The sequence below is a fragment of the Equus quagga genome, chromosome 12, assembly GCF_021613505.1.
Source record: "Equus quagga isolate Etosha38 chromosome 12, UCLA_HA_Equagga_1.0, whole genome shotgun sequence".
In the NCBI taxonomy this organism is placed as follows: domain Eukaryota; kingdom Metazoa; phylum Chordata; class Mammalia; order Perissodactyla; family Equidae; genus Equus; species Equus quagga.
In genome coordinates this window covers 8,007,769-8,029,828 of record NC_060278.1, presented here as the reverse complement: position 1 = coordinate 8,029,828, position 22,060 = coordinate 8,007,769, and the positions used below count along the sequence as shown (strand labels likewise).

Genomic DNA, 22,060 nt, shown 5'->3' with positions numbered 1-22,060 from the left:
AAGAAGACAGCATCAATGATACAGTGACATCTGAGCAACAACCCTGCAGGGGTGAGGGAGCCAGCCACGGGGTTGCCAGGAAGGGTGTTCCAGTACCTGGGGCAGTCCCTGGCATGGAGAGCTAGTCATTATCAATAAACATTAAATGAAAGTTACTCAGTCATCATTATATTCATCAAATATTAGTGTTGGAGCCTAGAGAACATCTACTCCAACACTTTTATTATACAACGAGAAAACAGGTAAACTGGCATAACCAACTCTGTGTAGGGTGTGTTGGCTGTATAAAGAAAACTCAATGTGTCTTTCCTTTCCTCTATTAAAAAAATCCACATGATTTAGACAAGTGCATTAAAGGCAGTTGAGGGCAGGTTTGCCCAAAACAGAGAGCAATATGCACGGACACAAATGTTAATACTTATGGTTGCCACAATGACAAGACACCCGTTCCACTACCCCTTCTGGATGTCGAAGAAAAATTTTGTAAGAAGGGTCTGATGTAACTATAGACATCCACAAATATTTGTAGTAGTAACATAAACTTTCCTTAATTAGACATTTAAAATTATACATTATTGGATAAATTTACTTTTTTACTTCAATTTGAGGGTTTTATGACTGTGATTAAGTGGGTCCTCTTCAAAATAACAAAATAGACATAGGAATCAATGTAAGAGTAAGCAACGTCTGTCTAATTGTGCAGCCTGGTATTTTTGAAAGAGCATAGTCTAGACGATTATATATCCATGTATTCAAACCCCAGGACTACTACTTATAACCATGATGTTGGGCAAATATTTAATCTCCTGAAGTTTGAGCTTCTTCAACTACTAAAATTGGGATATTAATACCCATCATATAATGAGATATCCAATATAATAACAAGCAGATACTCAATATTAGTTTCATTCTAGAAGTGGATAAATACACAAATAACCTTAGCTTGATTACTATCTACACATAGTAATTAGGCTAAGTCAAGATTTTTAGAGTATATGCTAAATTTACTAATATATCCTAGAAATGCACTATAAACTATTGAACCAAAAAATTCTGATTTTATCCAGGCATACAGCCTCACTTGAGTGTATGGGCGCCACATTACCAGTACAGATAGAAAAGATAATCTAATTGATTTAAGTTTGCATTCAATAAAGTGAATTTGCAAGGATACTCCAGGTGGTCTATGAAATAATCTGTTCTAATTTAGGTAACAAAGATTTATCACACACGATTGATCAGAACACTGCAACAAATTCACATTTCAATCTTCAATTTAAATCCCTATCTCAACTTCACCAGGAATATCTAAATTATATAGATAGAGCCTATGGGAAGTGGATACAAGTCTCCAGGCCAGGAAGGTGAGTGGACAGATGAAAGAGGCCATGAAATGGCCAGCAAGTTTGGAGGACCACAAGGAGGACATTAGAGATTGAACACTGGTAGTTGCTTGGGGATCAAGGATGAGTCTGCTGAGTTATAGACTGCAGGCCTAGAAAGCTCCAACAAATGAATGGAACATAAATGATTCCTATTCTGGAAGCCTAGGGCTCATTAACAAATTAGCAATATATACAATTGCAGGAGTCAGCTTATAACAAAACTACAGAAGCAGCATGCATTACTAATTTTCCCCAATATCAATAGAATACTAACAAAACAGGGAACCACTTCAATGGATCACGTAGTAAATGTGATTTGGTTTCCTGTTTATTTTCACTTTCATATTATCATGAGTGTTACTCACATCATTAAACAGTTTTCAAAAGCACCATTTTTCCCCCATGAGACAATTTTTCAAGTTATAAGCTAATAAATTCTTAGGTGGAAAACTGAAGTAATCAAAAAGTTATAAAGGAGGGAGATTTTTTTTTTTAAATCACCCAAATTTCCCAAACCCATAGTTTCTGTGATCATCTATTGAAAGAATTTTCCAGTCTCTAAGCAAACACGTGCACACACACACAACATTATGGGATTGTTCTACATGTAGTGTTTTACAATCTGCCTTTTTAATTCAATATATGTAATGGAACTTCCTCTGTGTCAATGAATGCAATGAATGTGGATTTATAGTAATAATTTTTTAATGGATAGACAGTATTGTACTGACACATCATATTTTACTGATCCTTTATTGATAGAAATTAGGTTCTTTCTAGTTTTGCACAATAATAGAATAAAAATAACATCGCAAAGGCCATCCTTGCATCCTTTTGCAAAACACTGATTATCTTCTAGGGACAAATACTGAGAAATGGAAAATAAGAATTTTATATATTTTAAATTTTAATACATATCAACAGGCTGTTCTCCATAAAAGTTATGTCAATTTGATTCCCATAAACAGAACACGAGAATATTAGTCACCAGTATCAGCTACTATCTTAATTTTGCTATTCTATTGAGTGAAAAAAACTTTTAGTATTTTGTCTTAATTTTTTTCTGCCTTCTCATTATGGAAAATTTCAAACATACTTAAGAGGTTGTTTTTACTTTTATTTTTTTGCTGAGGGAGATTTGCCCTGAGCTAACATCTGTTGCCAATCCTCCTATCTTTATGCTTGAGGAAGATTAGCCCTGAGCTAACATCTGTGCCAGTCTTTCTTTATTTTGTATGTGGGTCACCATCACAGTGTGGCTGACAAGTGGTGTAGATCCATGCCCAGGATCTGAACCTGCAAACCTGGGGCACCAAAGCAGAGGATGCTGAACCCAACCACTATGCCACGGGGCTGGCTCCAAAAGTTGTTTTTTTTTAATAGTAAAATAAACACCAATAGACACAACCTGCAAAATTTAATATACTTACATCATCTATCAATATAAGTGTGTATTCATTTTTTTCTAAACCATTTGCAAGTAAGACATGTCATGATAATTCATGACAAAATTTTTTAATTTTCGTCTTTTAAAAATAAGCATAATCCTTGACATCATCATTCTACCATTATTACACTTGAGAAAGTTAAAAGTAATTCCCCTAATGTAATCAAATATGTAGTTCAGATTCAAATATTCTCAATTGTTCTCAAAATCTCCTTTAGAGCTTGATAACAAACAAAACCTGTATTCAAACAAGGATCATGCACTATATTTTTGTGTCTTTTTAGTTGCTTTTATCCTAGAACATTTTTATGTTTTTGACTAACTTTAAAGAGATTAGTCCTGTTGTCTTGTAGAAAGTCCTACAATTTGAGTTTGCCTGATTGCTTCCTTAAGGTGTCATTTAACTTTTCCCTCTATTCTCCGTACTTTCTGTGAACAGGAAGTTAGAACTAAAATCTGAGTTTGATTCAAATTACATATTTTGGCAAAATACAACATAGGTGATGCTCTGTACTTGACACTGCAACCCATCAAGAGGCTCATAATGTCCAGCTGTCCCACTCTTTGTGATACTAAGTTTGGTCATTTGATTACACTGATGACCAACTGCCTCTCTCTATTGTAAAGATGTATTTTTCTATTTTCATTTAATAACAATCTGTGAGGTCACACTTTGTCACTCTGAGATGGTCCTGTCCCAACAACCTTTTCCTTGCCTTAAAGTTTTAGCTTCCATTAATTATCCTTACCTAAAAGAATTATTTTATTGGGAGTTATAGTGAATTTTCTAATTCTGTCTGTCTACTCTGATTATCAGCTGGCCTTCTCCTATAAAAAAGAGCTTCCTCTCATTAACTGGGGCTTAGTTATCCTCCAAAAAGACAGGATAAATGTTTAATCCTTTCCCTTTAATTACCAATTTGTTGAGTAAGGAGTTATTGTAATGGTCATTTCTAGCAAATGACATTTTTCTCCTCTCACTTTCCCACTCTTCCTATGCATTTAAAATTTTATGTAATTAAATCTATCAATTATTTCCTTAATGTTTTTGATCTTTAGCTTATGCTTAGAATAGCCATCTACACCCCAAAATAATAAAACTGCAATATTTCTTCTGGTCTCTTTATTTATACTTAATCTTTTAATTACATGAATTTTCTATAAGAAGTAAGTAGGGATCCAACTTTGTTTTCTTCATGGACACTCTAGGATAATATCCTAAATTTTGATATGTAGTTATACAGATAGATATATTTAGTGCATCTATTGTATTCCATTTACCTGCCCATACCTACATCATTACTTGCTTTTTTTTGCTTGTTTGTTTTTAATAGTATATGTATGAGCTCTAATGACTGAACAATAACCCACCAAATGGATACGCTTTAATTGTACAAAATAATTTGTTGTTTCTTGATTAAGAGGCATCTATATAATTCGACTATGATTATGCACTTTTCAAAAATGTCTATAATTGGATTCAGAAGAAAGAAAATTCTGCAACCAGAGACATGAAAACTATTTAAAAAAGGACTAAATGGAATGCTAGATTTGAAAACTACAGTATGAGAAATAAAGAACTTATTAGATGGGCTTAACAGCAAACCAGACATAGCAGAGAAAGGAATCTGTGAACTTAAAAGGTATTCAAACTGAAAAACAAGGATAAAATAATGAAAAAATAACTGAGCCCCATGTCTGTAGAATATTATTAAATGAAACAATATATGTGTAATTTGAGTTCTAGGAAGAGGAGAGAAAGAGAATGAGACCAAAGAGTAGTTGTGAAGACAATGACTGAAGTCTTTCCAAAATTGATGGAAGTCATTAATCCATAGGTCCAAGAAGCTCAGTCAACCCTAAACAGAATAGATACAAAGAAAACCTCACCTTAAGCATATCATAATCAAACTGCCAAAATCCAAAGATAAAGACCAGATCTTAAGAGCAGCTAAAGAAAAAAGACACATTAGGGAATTACAATAAAAATGAAAGCTGACTTCCGACAAGAAACAATGAAGGCAAAAAGACAATAGAATGGCATTTATAAAGTGCTAGAAAAAATAGCTATTAATCTAGACTTCTAAACCAAGTGAATATATCCTTCAAAAATGATGGTAAAGCCCTTTCCCCATGCCTCCTGAATAATTCAGCCATAAGGGCATTATGTCGGGTAGAACAATGTAGGCATCCAAGGTAGAAGGTAAGATTGCCTTAATGCCCCAGCATGGGGTGTTAGAGCCCAAGGAGGATGAAGAGGGAATCTCTAAGTGTAAGTGAAAATAGGTATGGAGTATCCAATCCTAAATAAAGTAATTAGAGCATCTTCTGGGGGTACAAGTCAATGTGGGAAGATGGAACCCTCTAGAATGAGAAGGATATCCCCACTGAGAATCAGCCTGTTGTGTAGTGACAGAGCCTGAAAAGGGTGAGGATGGTGTCAGCAGCCTGGCATGGGAATTCAGAGACCTAGCAGGGTGAGGAGTGTAGACATACAAGGGGGTGGTGGCCCAGCATGGGGTACCAGAGCCTGAATAAGATAAAGAGAGCATCCAGGTGCCTGGGCAGTCCAACATGGTAAATCAGAGCCAAAGCAGGGTAAGGAGAACATCTGCAAAGGGGATGGGATGGAAGGGATAAAGATGGAAGACTGGTTACATGCAGGGAGACTGGTCCAATAAGTAAGGACAGAAATCAGCTTCTCACTGCCAATGGAGGGAATTACAGATACAGAAAGAAAACTAGAAATAAAGAAATCTACAACCATAGTGAGAGATTTTAACACCGCTTTCTCAGGAATTGATAGAATAGAAAAAAATTATAATATTCTGCCAATTAATTAAATTTAAACAAAACAAATGTATTCATTGAGAAATACAAATTACCCAAAATAACCCAAGAAGACATAGAAAACTATAATATCATAACTATTAAAGACATAGAATTTGTAATTAAAACTCAAAAACCACCACCAACAAAAATCCTTTCCACAAAGAAAACTCCAAGCCCAGATGGTTTTGCTGGTGAACTCTGTCAAACATGTAAGAAAGAAATAATCCTACACAAACTTCATTAGAAAATAAAGCAGAAAGATAATCTCTCAACTTGTTTCATGAGGTCAGCATAATCCAGATACTAAAACTTTACAAAAATATTACAAGAAAAACAACCTATAAATCAATATACCTCATGAACATAAACACAAAATACAAAATACCAGCAAATAAAATCCAATAACACGTGAAAAGGGTTAATACAACATGATCAAAGTGATTTTACCCAAGGAATGGAAGGTTGACTGTATCTTCAAAAATAAATTACTGTAATTCACCTTATTAATAGAACAAAGAAAAATTATCATCTCAATAGATGCATAAAAGGCATTTTACAAAATTCAAAACCCATTTGGGACTAAAAAAAACTCAAAGAAAACTAGGAGTAAATAGAAACTTTCCAAATCTGATAAAGGCATCTACAAAAATCCTAAAACTAATATCAGATTTAATGGTAAAAAATTGAATGCTTTCTCCCCAAGATCAGGAACAGCACACAGACGTTTGTCCTTACCTCATTGTAACAGAGGTCCTGGCCTGTGCAATTAAGCAAGAAAAAGAAAGAAAAGGCATAAAGATTGGAGTAAAAGAGTAATCTGTCATTATTTACAGATAACATAATTCTAGACATAAAAAATGCTATGGAATCTACAAAAGTTATTAGAAACAAAAAATAAAGTTAGCAAGATTATAAGCATATCCTGATGTATATTTGAATACACAAAAGTAGATTCAAAAATCAACTATATATCTATTGCTTGCAACAAATACTGGAAAACAAATTAAAAATAATTACCAATCATGATAGCATAAACAAACAGGAAAAATATCATGAAATATGTCAAGACTTCTACATTGACAACTACAAAATACTGCTGAGACAAATTAAAGAAGACCTAAATAAGTGGAGATATATAAAATATTAGCGGGTTAGCAGTCTCAATAATGTTAAGATTTTCCTTTTCCTTAAATTGATCTATAGATTCCTAACAACATTTATTAAAATCCCATAAATCTTTACAAAGATTTAGATAAGATAAGTTGAAAATTTATATAGAAATGCAAAACTCCTAAAATAGCTCAAAGCACCGCAAAAAGTTGGAGGACTCACACTACTTATTACAAAGCTATACTAATCAAAATATTGTGGTATTGGCATGAGGATAGAAAAATAGATGAATGGACAAAAAGGTTCAGAAATCGACCCATTTACATACATCAGTTGAATTCCAACCAAAGCACCAAGCTAATCAAATGAGAAATAAAGTTTTCAATAAATGATGCTGGAACAATAGAATATCATATGAAAAAATTAACTTTGATCCCCTTTTCGCTCCATACCTAAAAACTAGTTTGAGGTATACCATAGTCAGGACAGTAAACCCACTAAGCATAAAAGAAAAATTGATGAACTGAACTTCATCAAATTAAAAGTTTCTGCACAAAAGACAGCCTTAATACTGACTGGGAAAAAACTATTCCACAGCACATAAATTTAACAATGGGTTTGTATCTAGAACATGTAAAGAACAACTTCAAATTACCAAAAAAGACAATCAGTCCAATTAAAAATGGACAAAAGACTTGGATAGGCCAGAAAACAATATATACATGTGGGCAATAAGCACATGGAAAGCTACTTAACATTATTAGTTACCAGGGAAATGCAAATGAAATCTACAATGACATACCATTTTATCCTACAAGAAGGACTAAATTTTTTAAAAAAGAACAGCACTAAATGTTGGCACTGATGGGAGTTGTACGCTCACTTTTGTGTACTATTTGGAAATTTCTAATAAAGTTAAACTTCTACTTTATGACTCAGAAATTCCACTCCCAGAACGGGGAGAACTAATCTATAGTGATGGAAATCAGAAAGTGGTTGCTTGGGGTGGGAGAGAGGATTGACTGGAAAATAGCATGAGTAAACTTTCTTGCATGAAGGAAATGTTTTATATATTCTCTTGGCTGGTGGTTATATGAGTGTATATAATTGTTAAAATGCATCAAACTGAACAATTGTTAAAATAACCTATAATTTTGAACAAAAAATGTCAGATGAAAACACATACTACATGCTTCCATTTGTCTCTAAATAGAAACAAAACTAAGCTATATTTCATAAAGAGGTATTCTCAAGTATAAAATTATGAAAACAAAACAAGATATGAATGACCATAAAAGGCAAGAGAGGGACAGTCTCCAGAGTGAAGAGAGATGACATGGGATGGGCTACGATAAGGAGGGGCAGGCAGGGAGCTTTTAGAGTAATGACAATATTCTACTTCTTGGCTTGGGTGGCAATTACATGAGTCTTCTCTTTTCAATAATTTACTAATGTGTACATTTACATTATGCACATTCCTTTGTCTATACTATATTTCTCAAATTAAAAGTTTTAAAAGTAAACTTTAATTTCATCCTAAACATACACATTCACTCTCTTTTTCACAGGAAATAGTACTGAACAGCACATTTATTCCGCTATTGAACTAAGCGCATATCACAACTGGCTGGATGAGATATATAATTTGGATAAATAAAATCCCCACAGTCCTCAAATTGCAAGTCCCTAGAGCTTGTTTTAAAATGGGAAAACTAAGACTCAGAAGATTAAGTGATTCACTTAATTACTTTGCATTTTGCATTCTGGTATCTCAGTTAAATCCATATGCTTTAAAAACGTATGCAGATGAAAGATAACAAAAAAGAAAATGTGAAAAGAAGGGAAAATATTCTTATTGATACAAATATGTAAAACATACATTCTATTTTATGTCTTGCATAAACTCTAAAAGGTCACAAAGACTGGTTCTGTGGTTAAAGAAATACTAGGCAGCCACAGAGAGATTAAATCTCTTCTGTATACAAACAAGCATGGCTTTACTTTTTTCCCCTTTTTTAAAAGAACAAATAAACCCAATGTAAAAATAAAAAAAACTATGTAAATATAACATAATTATGTTTAAACCACAGAAGACAGGAAATTTAGAGTTACAGATTCCATGGTAAGTTTTAATTCCATCCTTGTGTATATGTTTTATAAAAGAGTCTTTCATTACATGATCACATAACACTAGACGATACAACAATCAGTTCAGCAAATGTTTATCTTACAATGTGTGGAAGGAAAATATTTTATAGGGTAAATTGTATGAAATTAGTAAGCTGTTATGCAAAATTTCTTAGAAACCCGAGCATTTACTGAATATTAATAAAAATATTTTTTCTTAGTTATCTTCTAAAGAATATGAAATTTAACTGTTTTATAGTCAAGCACTTCTATTTGAAAGCTGACCTTTAGATTTTAAGATTATTTTGAAGTAATGAAACACTTAGGACATTAGTATTTTACCATGTTTTGAATTACGTATGCCAGGTATTTTATATAAAAGAACAGTAGAGACTGAAGTAAATTACGAAGATCCACAAGTTCATAATAAATCCATAAAACAGCCCTTATTATCACTATTGAACTTTGCTAGGGTTCCTGACAACTTTCTCATGTATCTGAAAATTAATAAATGAAAAACAAATTTTCATATAGCTCAAAACTGACTTTTTTCAAAAGGAAGAAGAAAACATTTATCCTGCCTTTCCTCTATTAACTATATTTCAGCTTAACCAAATAGTTAGCAATCAACTCTGAGATAAACCTAGTAAAAGTATTAGATTACAGTTATGTACCACATAATGATGTTTCAGTCAATGACAGACCACACACATGACAGTGGTCCCAGAAGATTAGCACCAGATAGCCTAGGTGTGTAATAGGCTGTACCATCTAGGTTTGTGTAAGTGCACTCTGTGATGTTCATGCAAGGACGAAATCGCCTAAAGATGCAATTCTCAGAACATAACCTCATTGTGAAGCAACACATGCCTATATAAAGATGAAGAAAAAACTCCTAAGGCCTCCAAAAAAAGGTTCAAATAACTCACAAAGACAAAAGAATCAGACTAGCATCAGACTTCTCAGAAAAAAAATATGAAGCAAGGCAGCAATGGAGCAGCATGTATTTTAATTCAATGAAAGAAAGTGGGAACCAAGGATTTTATATCTAGCAAGGTTGTCCTCTGATGATTTACAGGAAAATAGCTTCACTGGATATCCATATGTGCTTCTGCACAGCAAAAGAAAAAAAATCAACAAAATGAAAAGACAATCTACAGAAGGGGAGAAAATATTCGCAAGCCATATATCTGATGAGGAGTTAATGTTCAAAATGTATAAGAAATTCATACAACTCAATAGCAAAAAACCAAATAACTTGATTAAAAAATGGGCAAAGGAACTGAATAGACATTTCTCCAAAAAAGACACATAGATGGCCAACAGGTATATGAAAAAGAGCTCAACAGCACTAATCATCAGGGAAATGCAAATCAAAACCACAGTGAGATATGGCCTAACTCCTTATTAGAATGGCTATTATCAAAAAAAAAAAAAAAAAGTTGGTGAGGTACAATTATTGTGGAAAACAGTATGGAAGCTCCTTAAAAAATTAAAAATAGAACCATCATATGATCCAGCAATTCAACATATGAGTATATATCCAAAGGAAATGAATTCAGTATTTTGAAGAGATATTTGTACTGCCATGTTTATTGTAGCATTACTCACAATAGCCAAGATATGGAAACAACCTAAGTGTCCATTGACAGATGAATGGATAAAGAAATTGTGGTACATATATACATACACAATGGAATATTATTCAACATGAAAAATAGAAAGAAATCCTGCCATTTGTGACGTGGATGAACTTGGGAGACATTACGATAAGTGAAATAAGCCAGACCCAGGAAGACAAATATTGCATTATATCACTTACATGTGGAATCTAAAAAAGTTTAACTTAGAGAAACAGAGAGTAGAATGGTGGTTGCCAGGAGCTGAGGGGTGGAGGAAACGGGGGATGTTTGTTAAAGGATACAAAGTTTCAGATATAAGATGAACAAGTTCTAGAGACCTAGTGTCCAGCATGGTAACTATATTAATAATAGTGTATCGTATACTTGAAATTTGCTACCAGAGTAAATTTTAAGTGTTCTCACCACACACTAAAAAAAAAATAGTAACTGTATGAGGTAATAGACATGTTAAACATGTTAATTAGGTTGATTGTGGTAATCATTACACAAGGTATGCTATGTCAAACACCATGTTTTACACCTTAAATATACACAATTTTTAAATTTGTCAACCATATCTATAAAGTGGGGAAAAAAAGAAAAATATTTTAAATATACATGAACTTAGGGAATTCTGCACCCATGAGCACTTTTTGAAGATTCTGTTAGAAGATGAGTTCCAAACAATTAATACGACTATAAGACTTCAGCAAAAAACTGATGATGAGCATTTATATATATATATATATATGTATGTATACACATATATATAAAATTGTTGATCTAAGATTAAAACAAGAGCAGAGACCAGGGAAAAATAAAAATGTTCAAATGTTATATATTATGGCAAAGTAGAAATAGAAATAATGCACTTGAAAATGAGAGGAAAAGGAAGAAAGAGAAAAATAGAATATATCCATTGATTATTGTATAGAGAATAGGTGGAAGTTAAAAGATACCAGTAAAAACTGAGAAACTAAATAGGAAATACCTACATAACAAAAATGAGAAAGAGGGTATTAGAAAAATTCATAAGTAGAAAGATAACAACCAGAACAAAACAAAAATGCAAACTTTTCTAAATGCAACAAAAAAAGAGCAAAGACTACAAATCTTACAGAGAAAAAAACCAGCAAATATAACAAGATATGAATAATTATCAGATATCATGACATTGTTGAGACCAAACATATCAGTCATATCAATAAGTGTGAACTGGTTTAACTCATTTATTAAAAGAAAAAGTATTTTTAATTTGGCTTATAAAGCAAGACCCACTTATATACTGTAAAAAGGGCACATCTAAAAGAAAGTGATTCAAGACAGACTGAAAATAAAGGGTAGACCAAGATATTCCAGGAAAATAGAAAAAAGAAGAAAGCAAGGGGAAAAGTTCTGATATTAGACAAAGTAGAAATAAAGCCAAAAGTCATTAAACATGACAAAGAACAGCTCTTGGAATATTAAAAGTCACAATTCACAATGATTAGAAACATTTATGCACCAAATAATATAGACCTCCTTTTAAGAAGTAAAAACTACATGAGATTTAAGAAGATATAGATAGAAGCTCACTAATAATAAAAAAATTTTAATACATTGCTTTCAGTATGACAGATCAAATGCACAGAAAATAAGTAGAGATAGAAGACCTAAGTAACACAAGCAAGTGGATCTTAAGAATAGACATCACACTCTACACTCTGTTGACAGGGAATACATCTTCATCCCAAGCACCCATAAATGCTTTCTAAAAATTCATCTTGTATTAGCTCATAAAGAAAACATCAGTAAGTTCCACAAAAAGTAGAAATAAAACAATCAACACACTGACCAAAACAGTATGAAGAGAAACATCTAACAACAACAAAAAGATTCTTTCTTGTGGAATTACAAAAAAAAAAAAATTCTATTAAATAATTCCTGGGCTTAAGGGAAAATACAAACTGAAATTAAAGAATTTCTAAAAAATAATGATAATGAAATCAATACATATCAGAATCTATGAGGGACATTTAAAGCAGTGTCAAAGGAAAACTCATAGCACAAACTACTCATTATTTTTAAAGAAAAGATTAAAAATAAATGAAATAACTTCCCAGCTCAAATAATTAGAAAAATAGTTACAAAATAAACCAAAAGAAAGCAATAAGGAATTAATAAGATTAAAAAAGATTATGAGGTAGAGAATAGAACAGTACATCTAATTAATAAAATTTTCTTTCAGAAAAAAGTCAAAATAGAGCAACTATACTAGGTAACTTGATCAGGAAAACAAAGGAGACAGCTCACCTATACAAAAATAAAACTAACAAGTGGAAAATAACCATTGAAAAAGACAAAATTTAAAAATCATGGGACATTACTTTGCAGATCATTATTCAAATAAACTTGATAACCTAAATGAAATTCATTACTGTATAAGGAAATGCAGCTTGCCAAAATTAGAGTCCCTATTAGCGTAGAAAGCATAAATAGATCAGTTTCCATAGAACTAGGGAAAGATAATAACAATAAACACGCAAACACGGACACAGTAGCCTCATGTGATTGCACAGTAGATTTCTATCAACCTTGAAAGCCTAGGTACTCCCTTTACTCAATAAATTATTGCAGAGTATTGAAATAAAAGAAAACTTCAATACTTACATTTGGTAAAGATGGTAAAAAGAAAAAGAAACAAACTACACATCAATATCACTCATGAATATCATTACACAATTACTAAATAAGACATTAACAGAATCCCACACCACATTAAGAAAACAGCACATTATGACCAAGTGAAACTTATTCCTAGCATGCAAGGTTGGTTCAATGTTTGGAAACACATTAATATTCACCATGTTAATAGACATAAGGGAAAAATCATAATGTAACCTACAGAGCATAATCTCCCTAAACGCTTAAAAAGCCTTTGACAAAATTCAATACCTACATCTGATTACAAAAAAAACTCTAAAAATAGAAATTGAGAGTTTTTTTAACATGATAAAATATATATACTTTAGCCCTCAAGACATAATTTGACTTAATAGAGAAACACTTGAGGCATTTCCATTAAAATCAGGAACAAGGCAAAGATGCCACTGTCTCCACTACTAATCAACATGGTACTAGGGAGTTAGCAAATGACATTGGACAAATCAACTTAGAGAATAAGAATTCGTAAAGAAGAAGTAAAATACTCTTTGGAATACTGTAGAGGAGAGTTCAGAAAATTTTTCTGTAAAGGGCTAGATAGGAAGTATTTAGTCTTTGTGGGGCATTTGGTCTCAGTTGCAACTACTCAGCTCTGCCATTGTAGGATAAAAGTAGCCAGAGACAATACATAAATGAATGAGTATGACTAGGTTGCAATAAAACTTTATTTACCAAAAAAACAGGTTCTGGCTCATGAGACTTAGTGTGTCCACAACTGTGCTAGAGAACTAACAATAAAATGAACTCATTAAGAGAATTCTGCAAGATTCTGTAGATTAACATACAAAATTCTACAGTGTTCATAGAGACAATCAATTGAAGGATATAATGGCAGAAAAAAAATATTTGTGCCATCATTAAGGAAGATTAAATACTTAGGAACGAACTGAACAAAACTGTGCAAAATCCACATGAATAAAATTTTAAAACACTCTTAAAAGTAAAAAAACTAGACTTGAACAAACGAAACTTCTGTAATTTCACTATGGTTATGTAAGATGTTAAGATTAAGGGAAGCTGGGTGAAGGGTATATGGAAGCTCTCTGTACTCTGCAATCTTTCTATTTTTGTAGCTTTTCCGTAAGTCTAACACTGTTTCACAATCAAAGGTAAAAATTAAAAAAAAGAAAGTAAAGATCTGGAGGTGTAGAAAAGAAATCACAGATACTTCTTTTTAGCTTCAGTATTTTTGAGTTGTTTGAAATTTTATAGCATTTTATGAGAAAATTACATTCCTCAACACATAAGTGTTAACCGTTTTTAGCAATGTTGGTGTGATTTTATATACTTGAAGGCCAAATTACCTCCAGATGAATTCTGTACATGTCAAATAGACATTAAAAGTCAACAAGAAAAGAAAATTCAGTGTGCATAAATCTACTTTTTCATGAACTGAATATGTTAGGGTACCTGTTGTTCCATTTTAGATACTAACGAAGGGCATAATTAATATGAAAGAATTTATATTAAGTTTTTAAAAGCATTAGTCTGAAGCAGACTGAAAAAAGTCAATAGAGTTTTATGAAATCAATGGTTTCTTAGAAATCATTTTTGATTGAGCGGCCAAACTGTTGTTATTAAGATGTTTCTTATTCTTGCTGAAAAATATATAAGGGAAGAGAATTGCTTATGCATTCTATTGCACAAAGTTAAGAAAACTGTGCTATGAGTATATATTTATCCTGATATGCAGCCTAAGTTTTAGCCATAGCCACAGACAAATCATTTAAACATAAAACTGCTAATCATTAAAACAAGTTCCTAACCTACGAATTATGTATGACTTACATGGGAAAGGCATTTGTTTGTCATTTCCTTACCATTTAACTTAAAGCTCAAAGACACAATAAATTCTCCAAATCTAGCAGTAATAGCCATGTCTGAAATATGATGCCAAGAGTAACGGTGTTTGGATCCTTACCAAACTCAAAATACTGTTTTCTGAAACTGCCTTAGTGCCTTTATAAAAACATTTGTGGGAATACCATAACTACAAGTACAAAAGGATTCATCAACCTCCTCATTGCACAAGAAATAACGATTTAGTCTTTTTCTTACGAGGCCTTGTCATAAAATTTGACACTTTTGACCACTTTCTCTCCTTAAACACTATCTTTCCTTTGTTTTTTAAATAACTCACTCTTCTAGTTTCCCTCACAACTCTGACTGATCCGTCTCAGTTTCTTTATAGATACCTCTCCTTTGGTCCATTCATTCTTCAAAGATTGGGTTCAACAGGATTCTGTTTTTGTCCTTCTCTTTTCACTTCCCTTTCTCTTCCTCACAAGCTCTCATATATATCCATGACTTCAGTTAACAATTATTTATAAAACTATATGCCTAACCCACATTCTAATGTAAGCTTTAGACATGAATATCCAACTGACTAGTTGCCATTACCACATAGATGTGCCATAAGAATCTCAGTGTCTACCCAAACATAACTGAATTCATCATTCACTCATTTAGCAATAAATGTTTGTTGAGTGCCTACCCTGAGCCTGGGACTGGATCAGGCACTGAATATATAACGACGAACAAAGTGACTTTGTTTCTCCCCTTGTGAAGTTCAGTCTTCCTTCACCAGTCCCCCAGCTACATTCCCTCTATCAGTAAGTGGTACCATTATCCACTACTTACCCAAGTCAGAAACCTGAGTATCATTCATGACTCCTCCCTCTTCTTTATAACTCCTGTTCAATCACTCACCTGATTTTATCCATTCTCTCCCTTTATATCTCTTTAATCTGTCAATTTCATTATTACATTATATTCCACAGGCTTAGTTTTAATCACCTTCACCCCTGGCCTGCAGTGATCCCCTAACAAGTTTCTCTCTCTCAAGTTATGCTCGAAATCCTTCAATAATCTTCAATCAACTTTAAAACAAAATCCAAATTTATTAGCATGATGCACAAAGGCCTGAATTATAATTGCCTATTTACATGTCTATGCCACACCCTCAAAGCTCCTTGACTGCAGGTAAGAGTTTAAAGTGAGTCATTCACCATTTAGGGTCCCCTTGTTCTCAATTCATAGCAAGTTAAATAACATGATTAACTTAATACCAGAGAAACACAGAGTTAAGGGACTCATCTGTAGATGAGTACAGATACTATGCAGTTTGACTTTAATTTTCTTTTCATCTATATCATCTTAAATTGCTATTAATTGAAGCTACAGCTACATGAACAAAACTAGCCAACATTTAGCACTTATTATATGTTAATATATATTAATATATAGATTTTAATAGATATTATATATTATACTTACCTAGCACGATATGTAAAGTGTTAAGCACTTTACATATATTAATTCACTCCATCATTACAACAATCCAATGAGATAGGTATCATTACTATCCCCATTCTATGTATTTGGTAACCAAGGCACCAAGTAGTTTAAAAATTTGCTGAAGGAAACATAGTTTGGTAGGCGCTGAGAGTGACATTCCAGGCAATGGTTCCAGAATCTATATGCTTTCTTTTTTTGAGGAAGATCAGCCTTGAGCTAACATCTGCTGCCAATCCTCCTCTTTTTGCTCAGGGAGGAAGACTGGCCCTGAGCTAACATCCATGCCCATCTTCCTCTACTTTATATGTGGGACACCTACCACAGCATGGCTTGCCAAGCAGTGCCATGTCGGCACCTGGGATCCGAACCAGCGAACCCTGGGCTGCCCAAAGCAGAACATGCAAACTTAACTGCTGCACCACTGGGCCGGCCCTCAGAATGTATACTCTTAATCATTATACACTATTCAGAATGAAATGAGATTGTACAAGGTATTAAACAAGAACTTTGATTTTGTAAAGATGACACATTTATCAAACAGACTGTAGAGAAAAATACAAAGAAGAAAGCAAAAAATGATCCCAAATCCTACCATCCAGGAATAATAATCGTTAACAGCTAATGTAAATTATTTTGGATATCTCTTTATGTCCATAGCTAGATAAAAGGAGGTATGGATAGGTGAGAGAGATAGACAGACAGATGATAGATAGACAGACAGATAGATAAAGTTTTTGAATACTACCTATTAATTTATTTATGTGCAAGATGATAAAATTTGCACACCTCTCATCTACTCTGCATTGACTTTGTTTTTATTTTTTCAGCAGTATTATTACATTATCATTATCAATATCTATAAAACATAGATGATTCCTCTAAAGATAATTCTTCCATTGTTTTGTCTTAGTGTAATATTTAAGTGAATTCAATGGTCTCCACTGGTACCTTTTAGCCACAGTTTTGCTGTTTTGAAATACTTTGAGTAATTTCCTGATTGACAAGATTTTGGTAACCAAGCAGTTTTGTCAAGAAGAGCTAGTCAGTACTATATTCACTAATTTCTTGTACGATTGAGAATGTGCTATTGCCTTCATATTTGAAGAACAACTTGTCTGGATGTGAAATTCTTTGGCAATATTCTCTCTCTGAGAATGTTAGTCTGAGGAATTTAACCCCTCAATCAATGTTTTTTGATATTAAAAGAAGCTGTGGGGCAGTTTGCAGACAATCTGTCCTGATGATTTGCTTCTCTTGCCTACTTATTTTTTCTTTTATTTTTGAAATGCAAGTAATTTTACCAGGATGTGTTACTGCTGGCCATTCTGAATATTACTAGAATCTTCTCAGGTGTTTTGACCTACAGACCCACAAAAAAGTTTTCTTCTGTTATATCTCTACGTAAGACGATATTCCATTGGTTCAAACCTCTTCTTAAGGAACACCAATTACATTTATGTTGGATCTCCTTGGGTTCAACATTTATCACTTTATTATAATTTTAATATATTTTTTCATTTTATTTTGTATTTCCTATACACCACATTCCTGTTTTCAGTTGTGTTTATTACCCGTCTTTTGCCTCTATCCAGGCTTTTAGTTAAACAATTTTTCTATTCCTCTTCTGAGCTCTGACCTCTTGCGTTTTTAAACTATTTAGGTTACCTTATAAAGTCTTTTTGTAAAACTTTATAGCATTTCTTTTGGCAATTTTATTAAGAGGCAGTATATTGCCTTTATAGCCTTGTGATTATGGTGAAATTATTTGTCTGAATTTATCTGTTTTCTTTTGTGATGAATTACCTCAACACAATCCCACAAAAATCTGCAATTCTCCTTGCCCTGGGAACATATCTCCATTCAGTTTTGAGCATTCAAACAGTCAATCTGGCTCACTCCAAATCTTGAAAAATTTATAGTTTCATTGTGCTGCAATCTGGCAATCATTGTCTCTAGTATCCTTTTCACTCCAAAGTGTCTCCAGCAGTCTCCTTGGGCTAGAAGACTGCTGTAGACAATACAAGATGACATGTCCATATGACTTTTCCTTAGGCTCCACTTCTGCTGATGTTTTATAATGCAAAACTAGGTCTCTGATGGGAAATTCCTCACTTCTTCCAAGGCCCATTCACTCCCCTAGATTCTGCTCTCTATGAAAAAAAGAAAAGTTGGCAGTGCATCTCACAACCATGACACTTATTTGGGGGGAAATCTTGAGATCTGAAGAGGCATGTGCAAGCTGTCACCATATAACAGACAGGTCAATAATTCACAGCACTTTGCAGGTGTGTTTCAAATTTAAGATTTGGATTTGGGGCCATTTCCTTGTTTGGGGGAAAATGATTTTTTTCTACTTTTGCTCTTTTTTGTCATTAACCAGAAGTCAAGCCTCTCATAAAATTCTACAAACTAGTTCTGTGTATTTACTAATAAATATTTATTTACTGCCATCTCATCATCTATTCTATATTTTAAATTACTTCTGTATCTCTCTTTGGTCTCTATTTGGTTAAAAATTATTCTGCACGTTTCTGTGAAGGTATTTTTTGGATGAAATTAACATTTAAATTGGTGGACTTTGAGTAAAGTAGATTATCCTCCATAAGGAAGGTAGGCCTCATTCAATCAGTTGAAAGCCTTAATGGAACAAAGACTGACCTCCCTGAGGAAGAAGGAATTCTGTTAGCAGACTGCCTTTGAACTCAAACTGCAACTCCTTCCTGAGTCTCCAGCCTGCCAGCCTATCCCATCAGATTTTGGATTCACCAAGCCTCCACGATCACATGAGCCAATTCCTTAAAATAAATCTATCTTTCTCCCTTTCTCTATTTATATATACATCCTATTGGTTCTAATTCTCTGGAGAACCCTAATACAACAACTTTGACCTGTACGGGTTCCTCCCTTTCTGGACTTTATATATACATACATATGTATATGTTATACACACACACACATATATACACATACATATATACACATACATATGTATACACACACATATATATACATACATATGTATATATACATACACATGTGTAAGTGTGGGTGTGTACATATATACACATATATATATGTAAAATGTCTATAGCATCTTGCTATTGTTCTTAAATTGTACCATATTTAAGTCTTTTCTTTCTAATTATGCAAGAATTTTCTTAATAACCAAGATCATAGCTTAAAATCGTCTGTCTCAACCCCTCATCAGTTCATAGTTCTTAGGCTCAAAATACATTTGCTGGATTGAATCAAGAAACAAGAAGGATACTATGGAAATGCTACCTAGAACTACCTAGGATCTCAGTCAGAGAGATGGATAGACAATTCTTCTCTAGGAGGAAGATAAAAGTTTTTTTAATTGTATTAAGGTTTCTGCATGGGAAATTGATTACTGGGTATTTTAAATCCTCCCAATATGCCCAGCTTCAGCCCTCCAGCTCAACCAGGGCAACAATTTGGCTCTGTAAGTCATGATTTGGTAACCTTGTGGTTATTTAGATGTAAACACATTTTACCTTTTCATTCTACGTCTAAGCGCACACCAAGTTTAAGTGATGACACTATTCCATGACTACCAAGTGTTTCCCCGAACATTCTCAGATAAAACCTTCCAGTCTCTAGGGCCACTTACGTCATACTTTCAGGTTCTAGTGCACAAGCTCCAACTGCTTTTGTGACATTGACAAGAAGAGCTTGGTTTATTCCAACGAGGAGGTTCACAAGTGGTTGAATACCACCACATTTCCGGACAATGACTCGGTTTTCATATTCCTGGCAGCATTCTCCCAACGCACCAACCACATTCACAAGTACTTCTTCAGGCTGATCAGTCAGAAGCCCCACCAAGGTTTCAATGGCTTTGTATTCCCGAAACCTAAGTTCATCAGAAAAAGAGGGAGGAAGAGGGGGAAAGGGGGAAGCAGTATTATTTTTGGTATAAAGTTAGCTGATAACATAAATGACTAAAAATTACTAAATGCCAACTATATGCTCATTCAATCCTTACAGCAACCCTATGATGTAGAGACTACTATAATGTTCATTTTCAGAAGGCTAATGTGAAGCTTGGTAAATAGTGAAGCCAACATCCACAGCCAGCCATCTGCTCCAGACATGTGCCCTTAACCACTAGCCTGCACAGTCTCTAAGACAACTACTTCTTTCAGATCTGAGCATCAGTGATTCCACTACCCTGAGGGTTTTTTCCCCCATGTTACAGAGACTATTTTACATGAACAAAGCAAAATAAACCTGTTATATCAAATGATCATAAAGTTTACAAATACTTTAAAAGTCCTATTGGAAAATGACCACTGCCAGGTGGTGAGATAGGAAGTAGGAGTCTTTCATTACTAAGAATCCCTTAATTCTGCCAACTTAATCCAGACTGTACATCTATGAAAACTACAGGAGTAGCATTAGAATTGACTCTTTATTAAAATAGCATTAAATTACAAAAATGTGTTTTGGTGGCCATACTCTTTTTTTTTTTTTTTAAAGATTGGCACCTGAGCTAACAACTGTTGCTAATCTTTTTCTTTTTCTCCCAAAGCCCCCCAGTACATAGTTGTATATTCTAGTTGTGAGTGCCTCTGGTTGCACTATGTGGGACACCGCCTCAGCATGGCCTGATGAGTGGTGCCATGTCTGCATCCAGGATTCGAGCTAGCGAAACCCTGGGCTGCTGAAGCAGAGCACGTGAACTTAACCACTCGGCCATGGGTCGGCCCCCGGTGGCCATACTTTTATTACAGAATATTGCAATGCCTTCTCTTACTTGGTCACATTCTCTTTGCTGATGGAACATTTCCATATGGCTCCCGTCACAGCAGCCAACCGTTCTTTATTGTCAGTGTTATTGAGCAGACTGGCCAGAGGTTTAAGTCCTCCATGCAGCCTAACCAGGTCACGGGTTTCTTCATCTTCAGCACACTACAACAAAAGTCAAGTCAGAGGCTGTCAGTGATCAAGGCATATCAAGCTTTCAGTAATTCCTAAAGGAGGTTGCCATTATAGTAGCTTTGACACTTCTTTTCAGAGAGTATCATATTCTGAAGGAGCCTCCAAGTGAAATATAATTCTTTTTTATAATGGCTATCCTAACAGTATCTCTCTTCCCCTATGGCGTTTTGACAATGTCTAGCAGTTTCTACATACTTGGCAATTCTCCCAGGCCAGTTTTGAGGTAGCCTGGCTTCCACTGAGACAGAGGCAAAGGTTGGTATGGTATCTAGAATGTCACATGCATAGACAGAGGATTTCTGCAGTGATGCAACACAGAATCTTGGGAAAATGTAGTAGAGAAGATGGATGAGTGATAGGGATTCAGTCAGATCTTCGATGACCCCAAAAGTGTAAGAGACAAGAAATTTCCCCAATAGAGTTTCTATGCCCAGAGGAGTGGGTTATATCAATAGCAAGTGACATTTTATTCAAATATGCTTATCCATGTTTGTGTCACCCTTTCAAATAAATATGTACTGTATAGATGTTCCCAACCAATCATTCTTGCCAGGTTATAGAGCCAAAAGATGATA

At 33.9% G+C, this 22,060-nt stretch overlaps 1 protein-coding gene across 3 annotated transcripts in view; it reads right to left on the bottom strand.

The window, feature by feature from the left end:
- The window catches only part of ODAD2 (outer dynein arm docking complex subunit 2), a 184,577-nt gene that overhangs the window by 84,240 nt on the left and 78,277 nt on the right, over positions 1–22,060 (bottom strand). For all 3 annotated transcript variants that reach the window (XM_046679611.1, XM_046679610.1, XM_046679612.1), the window contains exons 15-16: positions 21,301–21,455; positions 20,155–20,397 (exon numbers count right to left, since the gene is read on the bottom strand). In XM_046679611.1, the coding sequence (XP_046535567.1) occupies positions 20,155–20,397; positions 21,301–21,455 (398 nt within the window). The remainder of the gene's footprint in view (positions 1–20,154; positions 20,398–21,300; positions 21,456–22,060) is intronic.